This window comes from Capsicum annuum, unplaced genomic scaffold, assembly GCF_002878395.1.
Source record: "Capsicum annuum cultivar UCD-10X-F1 unplaced genomic scaffold, UCD10Xv1.1 ctg1001, whole genome shotgun sequence".
Taxonomy (NCBI): Eukaryota; Viridiplantae; Streptophyta; class Magnoliopsida; order Solanales; family Solanaceae; genus Capsicum; species Capsicum annuum.
Genome location: NW_025814925.1, coordinates 753,182 through 763,870, shown reverse-complemented (window position 1 = coordinate 763,870; position 10,689 = coordinate 753,182). Strand labels below are relative to the sequence as shown.

Below are 10,689 nucleotides of genomic sequence, written 5' to 3'. Positions count from 1 at the left end.
AAATGGTTTAAAAATCCCCGAGGGTAGGTCATGTATATGCTTTCAAGTTACATCATGGATTGAATATTATATAGAAATAACTAAATTATATGCTTATATTATAGGTATTATTTGTGCAATGGAGGATATACAATTGGAAAAGGTTTTCTGTAACCTTTTCAAGGATATAGATATTGGTTGAAGAATTGGCGAGGTGACAATCCATCACCTTGATGTAAAGAAGAACTTTTCAACACGAGGTATTCTAGGGATCGTAATGTTATTGAAAGGGTGTTCGGTCTCTTGAAAGGACGTTGGGGAATTCTTAGAAGCCATCAACACAAAAATATTGATGTTGTTGAATCGTCGGAGGAGTGGAGTAGTTGGAGGAATGAGTTGGCTCAACGAATATGGAATGAAAGAACTAATAATTGATTTGTTGCCACTTTCGAGACTATATTACTACCTGTTAGCTATGGACTACTTTTAGACTTTATTAGCTCTTTAGAATTGGTCTTGTATGTGTTGTATAGCTGCCAGGAACTTTTAACTTTTGTGAGCTTAATAATACATCCTTTTGTACTCTTTATAGCTCTGATTGTTGTATGCTATAATTTATAGTGTTGGTTAGTTGAATCAGTTAATCTTTGGGAGCTTAACTTCATGTTATTCTCTGACTGTAAAGTGTAGTATAATTTAAAAATATATTTTTGATAATTTGACACACTTTCTGAACTTATTGTGATGCTCTATTTTTCATATTTCTGACAATCTATTATACAAGATTTATAGGTGAAATGAATAGTCAGACATCATCAACCAAGGCATCAAAAAAACCAAGCAACTCAAATCCATCGACGCGAAGGATGTGGATTCCAGAGGAAAAACATTCCAGAGGAAAAACAAACTCTTTTAGATGGATTGAAAGAGTTGTGTGCTAGTGGTTGGAGAGGCGATAATGGAACCTTTAGACCAGGCCACTTGATGGAGTTAGAACGTTATATCCACAAACATCATCCTAAAAGTGCATTAAAAGGAGAACCATACATCAAAAATAAAATGCGATATTGAAAAAAATGTTATGGAATTATAGCTCTCCTAAAGACTCAAAGTGGTTTGGGCTTTCAATATATTGATGGAGCTATATTAGTTGACGATCCAATATTTTAGGATAACTTTATGAAGGTAATTAATATGATCCGACTTACTATTCTGATTGTCTCTGTGAGGTTTTTCACTTTTCATATTAAGTATGTCATATGCTTCATTTATAGAAGTCATTTGTGTCATTTTTGATAATCTACTACACAACATTTATGGAAGTCAATTGACAACCTATCAAAAAATGTTAGTAAACGTCTTGATTTGCTGAAGTTTGTTGCTATTTGAAGGAATAAGAGCTATATTTATTGAATATTGTTGCTCTTAAATGCTTTCATAATTGATGAATATGGCATTACGCTATATTTTAATTATTTTTTTGTAGGCTGAACGAAAAGTGAAGAATATGAATACTAAGAAATGGTCAATTTTTGAGGATTGGAAGGAAATCTTTGACAAGGATAGAGCAACTGGAGAGTTTGCAGAAGCACTGCTAGATGCTACTGAGGAAATTTAAAAGAGTCCAACTCCACCACTTTGTAATGACATGAGTTTGGGATTTCTTATTGATGTTGATGATGAAGAAGAAGGTAATGTTTATCATAGCTCTAAAGTAGGTACTGGAGAAGCTTAAAATGCCGCTGGACATAGTGCATTTACTACAGCTGAAGATGCCACTGAACCTAGTTCATTTAGTGGAGCCAAAAATGCCACTAGACCTAGTGTGTTTAGTAGAGAAGAGAATGTCGTTGTAGCTAGTGCTGGTGTAATACCCTACATTTTGGACTAGAATGAAAATCCGACATTCCTATGCGTAGATATTTCAAAAGCCTCGAATCCTATGTAAATTTAGTGTGTTAATAAATTATGTAATGTGGGAATCTATTTGAGCATGAATTTAGATCATAGAGGACCCCTAACTTAAGTACAAGTTGAAAGCTTTTCTATCATTCTAGTGAGCGCCAAAACTTGGGTGAACTTCAATCGATCATATAACTTGTTGTATATTACTAACTGGGTGGTTTATTATATATCAAATGAAATATCTTTGAATTAGCTTTCCAGCTATACCAATTTCGCCTAAATCTGATATTGGAGCAAAGAGTTATCCCCATTTTATTTCAGCATGTCAAGCTGGAAAACTGTGACGACGTTTCTGACGGGCTATCACATTTTTGACGACCTTTTTAATGACGTTGTCACATTCTGATGATATTTCTGACAACTTCGTCATCCCTGGGCAGAAAATCAAGAATTTGGACTCCTTTTGTGACGACCATTCGTGACGGCCTATCACGGACCTGACGGCCTGTCACGGATGGCGTCAAGTATACTTTTTCTACAATTGAGGGACATTTTACTAAGGGTATTTTGGTCTTTTTCCTTCAATTCCCACGACTTATAAGCCTCAAGGAGCGTATTATATTCCATTCTCTTTAGTTAAACATCTCAAAAAATTCTGTCATACACTCTCAACCACAACATTAGGGTTTCCTCTCAAGATCAAAACTCTCAAGAACAAGCCCTACGATTTTCATAGAAGAGTCTATTTCAAGGAAATTTCACCATCAATCTTCACGAATTCTTAATCTAAGGTATGTGTATTGTTCATCCATGGGCCCCTTTTATTCATGGAGCTCAAGAATCATGTTTTAAATTATAAATTGTGATTTCCTTGTTGTTTTATGACTATATTCATGTTAATGATTGTTGTTTGGATTCAAGGTTGTATGTTGATGTGTTTTTCATGAATCATGTGAATAGGTTAGTTGGAAACCCATGAATTTGGGTGGTTCAAGATTTCTAAATTTGTTAAGTATACCTATGCTCAATATTATGCATGCAAGGTGTTTGATAAAATGCTTAGGATGCTAGAAATTCATGCTTACATGGTTCCATGATATCTAAATGACAAGTCCATGTAAGCTTTATACTTTAATATAAATTCCATGCTATTGATGTGTTGTTATTGTTGTGGTATGAAGCATGTATGATAATGGAGATATACTATATGTACATGAAATATATCCATGCACTCCCTACCATGCTTAAGATGTTGAAGAACTACATGAAGCATAATATCCCCTACTTATGAAAAAGTGAATTGTGGACTCCAATCTTATAATCAAGTCAGTCATGTTGTGTCAGTTTCCTTCCATCGAGTCCTGGGGGTATTCGTACTCGAAAATGTAGTTGTATGCCTAGAGCCATGTCATGTTATCACGATACTCTCAGTCAAGCCATGATCTATAGAATTTAGTAAGTCATGTGACTCAGAAAAAATCCAGTAACCTCAGTAATCTCAGTAATTCAGTGATCTTAGTACTCAGTAATATCTGTAACCTTAGTATTCAATGTCAATCTCAATAATTTCAGTACTCTCAACTAGTCCTCAGAACTTAGTACATTTCGTCAGTCATCGAAATCCAATAAACTTAGTTTAGCTCCACTAAACAATACCACTAGTATCAGTCTAGTTAATCAATATCAGTTCAGCTAATCATTTTAGTTCAGTTATTTAGTTCGGCCCAATTATTTAGTTCAATGTCTTTCAGATAGCAGTAGTATTAAGCACCGAGTGAGCCTAGGGATGGAGACTCATCCGTTAGATTAAGGCTGAGATCCTTAGAAGCAATTCCTAAGTTCCAGAACTACATAGCCAGCGTAGGTATGAGATGTCACTCGTTAGATAAGACTGACATACTCAGGGGTCACCCATTAGGACATTTATATGTATAGGACTGATCTCAGGAGTCACCCGATAGATTAGGAATGACTCTACAGCAAATGACTTTACTGGTGGCGCTGTACTGGCACCCTTCCATTCAGGGCAGAAATTGGACCCTAGTCAGCTTAACTTGGGGCATGTCATTTAGATGAACAGATCCCACAGTTTCAGTTATAGAATCAAGGCTTTTAGATACAGTCAACTCAGCTTAGTAGTATAGATTCAGTACTGTTAGATATAGTCAATGCTTATCATTGTAAATACACTTCAAAATCACCCATTAGCTAGGACTGATCTCAACTATGATTAATCAGTATCAGAATCATTAGATTTAAAGATCACCCGCTAGATAGGAATGATCTCAGAGTAAGTCAAATCATCCTTATTATCAGTATACTCATGATTACCCACTAGATAGGACTGATCTCAGATTTAGTTACTCCAAGAAGAACGGAACTCAGATAGTTTCATCAGAACTTAGACTGTCAGATACAGTTGCTCAATATCAGTTACATAGGTTAGGCTGATCATCACAGTTATATCAGTTATATCAGTTTTCTTAACTCATGTATCAGTCATATTAGTTATCAGAATTCATGATATCAGTATTCAGCTTCACGACTGTCAGACAAAGTCAACCAAACTAGTTCTTCATAATTTGAATTGTCAGAAATAGTCATTCATCTATTCAGTATCTCAGTATCAGTACACTCATGTTGTCAGTATTCATACTTAGTAGTCAATATGTCCACGAGTTCAGTTACAGTTATGTATGCATGTATGTATTCTCACGTTCATATTAGTCAGAATTGTTCATCCATATAACCCTTTGCATTTAGCCTACCTCATAAGTATATTCAGTATATTTAGACGTACTAACACATTTGCACTATGGTGCTTTATCTTATGTTACAACACAGGTTCAGAGGCATGAGCTCCAGATCAGCGGTAGCATTCTAGTGTTCAGAGTTTGCAGTGAGTCCTTCTCATTCAAAGATGATATGATTATTGCTACATTTACTATTTAGTTGCTAGATGGAGTTAGTTGGAGACATGTTCCTTCAACTCCTTATACAGTTCAGTTAGAGGCTTTCAGACTAGATTTCAGATTAGATATTCAGATCTCATTATTATTAGTATTTATGACTTATTTTGGTATTGTTATACCTTTTTCTGACATTTTGTTATCAGACGTTTATTCAGTTCAAACCTTATGGCTTTTCATGTTCATGTTTTCGCATTTTATGATATATTATGTAGTATACAGGTACAGATATCAGTCATGGGTTAGCTTGTGGTCCTTCGGGGTCATGAGCACCGTGTAGCATTTCAGTTGAGAAAGGTATTACAAACTTGGTATCAGAGCCAGGTTCAATAGAGTTCTAGGAAGTCTGAAAGTCATATCTAGTAGAGTTTTGTACATGCGTGTGTTGTGCACCATACTTATGTGCAGGATTCTATGAGATGTTTTAGGAACAGTTTCCCTTCTTTTAATATTCATGTCGTGCCAGCAAGTCAGTTTAGCAATCAAGCAGTCAAATTTGTATAGCTTGTTTTCTCATCCTTGTATCTATTCATGCTATCCAAAACCTCAGAGAATGTAACAATTTCAAGGTAGAACCTCCTAGTAGTTGCAAGTTCAGTTCATCTCATTCATCATTCATTAGCTTCTGACTCCCGAAGTTTAGTTATAATCTAGTTTGTAGATGCCTTGTGCATCACCCAGTATCTCCGTAAGGTAAGCATTCTTAGAGGGACATAGCGTCCCAAGGGGGAGATACCCCACCTTCTCTTAACGCTCTCATGCCTTACATCCTTCAATTTCTCCTTGCATAATGAATTCGGTCTAGAATAGAGGGTACTCATAATTTGACCTTCAAGTTAGACCTCAGCTGTAAGTCAAGTATTCAGAGGTTCAGTTCAGTTCATGATGTTCAGTCCATATGTCACGTAGCAGAATCAGTCATGTTCTCATGTTTTAGTTCAATATTAGTTCCTTTACCATTGCATGTTCAGTTGCATGTTCGTGAGTCAGTTCAGTCATGTATTCACGTATCAGATATGTGTAGTCCGCTTATCGGTACTTTCAGTCATGTATTCACGTATTATGTCACTCATATAATCATGCATCAGATATACATGGATTCAACTTATCAGTTAAGCATCAGATATGCATTCTCAGTTTGAGAAACTCAGTTTATCGGAACACTCAGTCCTATATTCATAAATTAGCTTCGCATGCATCAGATATGCATATACAGTATGATATGCTCAGTTTTCAGTCATGTCGGCCATGAAATCATGATCAGTTATTCATGTTATATATTTGTGTAAGTTTCCTTTTCTCTCATCTCAGCCAGTATCATTCGAGGATGAATGTTTCCAAGGAGGAGATATTGTAATACCCCACATCTCGGACTAGGATAAAAATCCATCATTCCTATGTGTAGATGTTTCAAAAGCTTTAAATCCTATGTAAATTTAGTGTGTTAATCAATTAGGTAGTGTGTAAATCTATTTGAGCATGAATTTATATCATAGAGGTCCCCTAACTCAAGTACAAGTTGAAAACTTTCCTATCGTTCAAGTTTTAGTGAACGTCAAAACTTGGGTCAACTTCAATCAATCATAACTCGTTGTATATGACTAACTGGGTGGTTTATTATATATCAAATGAAATATCTTTGAATTATCTTTCCAACGATACCAATTTCGCATATATTCGATATTGGAGCAAAGAGTTATCCCCATTTTATTTCAGCATGTCAAGCTGGAAAACTGAGACGACGTTTTTGATGGGCTATCATATTTCTGACGACCTTTTTAACGACGTCGTCACATTATGATGATATCTCTGACAACGTCGTCAGTCTGGGTAGAAAATCAAGAATTTTGAGTCCTTTTGTGACGACCATTCGTGATGGCCTATCACAGACCTGACGGCCTATCACGGATGGCGTCAAGTATATTTTTCCTACAATTGAGGGACATTTTAGTAAGGGTATTTTGGTCTTTTTACTTCAATTCCCACAACTTATAATCCTCAAAGAGTGTATTATCTTCCTTTCTCTTTAGTTAAACATCTCAAAAAGCTCTCTCATACACTCTCAACCACAAGATTAGTGTTTCCTCTCACGATCAAAACTCTCAAGAACAAGCCCTACGGTTTTCATAGAAGAGTCTACTTCAAGGAAATTTCACCGTCAATCTTCATGAATTCTTAATCTAAGGTATGCATAGTGTTCATCCATGGGTCCCTTTCATCCATGGAGCTTAAGAATCATGTTTTAAATTATAAATTGTGATTTCCTTGTTGTTTTATGACTATATTCATGTTAATGATTGTTGTTTGGATTCAAGGTTGTGTGTTGATGTGTTTTTCATGAATCATGCGAATAGGTTAGTTGGAAACCCATGAATTTGGGTGGTTCAAGATTTCTAAATTTGTTAAGTATACCTATGCTCAATATTATGCATGCAAGGTGTTTGATAAAATGCTTAGGATGCTAGAAATTCATGTTTACATGATTCCATGATATCTAAATAACAAGTCTATGTTAGCTATATACTTTAATATAAATTCCATGCTATTGATGTGTTGCTATTGTTGTGGTACGAAGCATGTATGATAATGGAGATATACTATATGTACATGAAATATATCCATGCACTCCCTACCATGCTTAAGATGTTGAAGAACTACGTGAAGTATAATATCCCCTACTTATGACAATGTGAATTGTGGACTCCAATCTTATGATCAAGTCAGTCATGTTGTGTCAGTTTCCTCCCATCGAGTCCTGGGGGTATTCGAACTCGAATATATAGTTGTGTGCCTAGAGCCATGTCATGTTATCACGATACTCTCAGTCAAGCCATGATCTATAGAATTTAGCCAGTCATGTGACTCAGGAAAAATTCAGTAACCTCAGTAATCTTAGTAGTTCAGTGATCTCAGTACTCAGTAATATGTGTAACCTTAGTATTCAATTTCAATCTTAGTAATTTCAGTACTCTCAACTAGTCCTCAGAATTCTGTACATTCCATCAGTCATCGAAATCCAGTAAACTTAGTTTAGCTCCACTAAACAATACCACTAATATCAGTCTAGTTAATCAGTATCAATTCAGCTAATCAGTTTAGTTCAATTATTCAGTTCAGCCCAATTATTTAGTTTAATGTATTTCAGATAGCAGTAGGATTCAGTAGCAGTTACATCGATTAGGTCAATCATTACAGTTATATTCATGATATCAGTATTCAGCTTCTGGACTGTTAGACACCGTCAACCAGACCAGTTCTTCATAATTCAAAATGTCAGAAATAGTTATTTATCTATTCAGTATCTAAGTATCAGTACACTCATGTTGTCAGTATTCAGACACAGTAGTCAGTATCTCCACGAGTTTAGTTACAGTTATGTATGCATGTATGAATTCCCACGTTCATATTAGTTAGCATTTTTCATGTATATAACCATTTCTATTTAGCCTACCTCACTTATATACTCAGTACATTCAGACGTACTGACGCATTTGCGCTATGGTGCTTTCTCTTATGTTACACCATAGGTTCAGAGGCACGAGCTCCAGATCAGTAGTAGCATTCCAGTGTTCAGAGTTTGCAGTGAGTTCTTCTTATTCAAGGATGATATGATTATTGCTACATTTACTATTCAGTTGCTAGATGGAGTTAGTTGGAGACATGGTCCTTCAACTTCTTATTAAGTTCAGTTAGAGGCTTTCAGACTGGATGTCAGATTAGATATTCAGATCTCATTATTTTTAGTATTTATGACTTGTTTTGGTATTGTTATACCTTTTTTAGATATTTTGTTATCAGACATTTATTCAGTTCAAACCTTATGGCCTTTCATGTTCATTTTTCTGCATTTTATGATATATTATGCAGTATACTGGTACAGATATCAGTGATGAGTTAGCTTGTGGTCCTTCGGGGTCATGAGCATCATGTAGCATTTCGGTTTAAAAAATTGGGGTATTACAACTGGAACATTAATGAAAATGTTGGATCCTGACAGACTCATAAACAAGGTGAGTATGCTAAAAGGTCCTCTTCTAATGTTAATGAAAAGAGAAAAACAAGAAAAGTAAAAAAATAGTAGAGGATAATAATAAGAGATTTCTTGACGGTATGATGGAAGTTCTTAAAATTTTTACTAAAGGTCAATACAAAAGAATGAGTGCCTTGATTGAAAAGCTCAGAGAGTGTGATTGATCTGATGTTCGTGGTCAAGTTTATTCCATCCTTAAATCCCTTGTATTTTTTGAGTTGTACATTGTAGAACAACGTATCAAAGCTGCAATGGTTCTCTATAAAGATGATAAAAAAAATAGAGTTATTTTTAAGTATGGGTGAAGATAAGCGCGACACAATGGTGTGGATGGCTGTCCATGATGAAATTTAAAGTATGACAAACTTATGGATATAAGTGGCGTCACTAGTTTGATCGTTTTTGCTTGATTAACAACTTTAAAGTATGGCAATAGTGCCATTTTTTGACACCCCTAGTTATTGCTATAGACCTAAGGATGCTAAATTTTTGTGTAACTAATGTTTGTTAAATATTTCAAATCTAGAACAAATGTGTTAAGTGTATATGTAATTTTATAGATGCTACGGCAGTTATTCAAATTCTCTTTGTAGCCATTTGACTTCTAGATTCTATGGTGCAATTTGATAGCTGCTATGACAATTAGCGGGGAAGTATAACCATTTCCTTTTTATTTGCTATGTTAGTTCTATGTTGCTTCATGTTGTGCGGCCTGCCCTTTCCTTAATTGACTAGCTATAACTCTAACTTTCAAGAAACTCCTCTGCTTTGGAATTCAACTTTCTGATCAGTGTATAATTTTTATCTGATGGTTGTGCAACAAGTTTGCTTCAAAGAATATTGCCACCAGAAATTAGTTTAGAAGTGCATGGCTAAATTATTGTCTAAACTTGAATAGTTGAAGCTCATGTTATCTTGGGTTTAACAAGTAAAAAAGTGCTCGACTCTGATAACTAGCCATAGCTGAACCTAGGCCTTCTGATAAGAGTGTGCTTGAGTCAATTGCTGGAATTAAACTTCCTAGAGGAGAAGGCATTTGCACTAGAGTGCCTCTCATCACGAGGCTCCAAAATCACAGGGAGACCGAGGTTTACTTGGAGTACAATGGAAATTTGGTTCCAACCGATGAAGCTCACATTGCAGATGTCATTATTCTCGCAACTAATGAGATTGCTAGACATGGTAAGGGCATATCCGATATCTCTTCAAAACTTATAGTGAAAAAGAATGGTGTTCCAGACTTAACGATGGTAGATTTGCCTAGAATAACTAGAGTTACAGTTCTCGGACAAATCGAAGATATGCTTGAACAAATTTCAGGTTTTATAATGGCGTATATAACACCAGAGAAAAGCATAATGAATTGGAAATGAATTGGTCTTCCTGTTAATATTTGTGTTTCTGCATTTCTTTCCTCTTGTGATGTTCTGCAGATGCAGTTGTCATATGGATTATCTGTGGAAGTTTGAATGTCTCAGCTGAGGATAATACCACTGGACAGAAGAACAAGATTACCATCACAAATGACAAGGGCAGATAATATGAGGAACATAGTGAAGGATGAGAAGATTGCGTCCAAGGTGTCCGCTGATGACAAGAAGAAGATTGAGGATGCCATTGAGCAAGCCATCTAATAGCTCGATGGTAACCAACTTGCTGAGGCTGATAAGTTTGAGGAAAAAATAAAAGAGTTTGAGAGTATTTGCAACCCAATTATTGCAAAAATATACTGGGGAGCAGGTGGTGACATAAGTGTTGGCATGGATGATGACGGTCCTGCATCTAGCGGCAGAAGTAGTGCTGAGA

The 10,689-nt window shown here is 35.7% G+C and overlaps 1 protein-coding gene across 1 annotated transcript; it reads left to right on the top strand.

Annotated features, from left to right (window-relative positions):
• Positions 1 to 1,627: 1,627 nt before the first annotated feature.
• LOC124890024 (putative dynamin-related protein 4A) lies at positions 1,628 to 10,423 on the top strand. The gene is made up of 3 exons (XM_047401918.1): positions 1,628 to 1,670; positions 9,841 to 10,203; positions 10,317 to 10,423. Exons 1-3 carry the CDS (start codon positions 1,628 to 1,630, stop codon positions 10,421 to 10,423), a joined length of 513 nt encoding a protein of 170 aa, XP_047257874.1.
• The last annotated feature ends 266 nt before the right edge of the window (positions 10,424 to 10,689 follow it).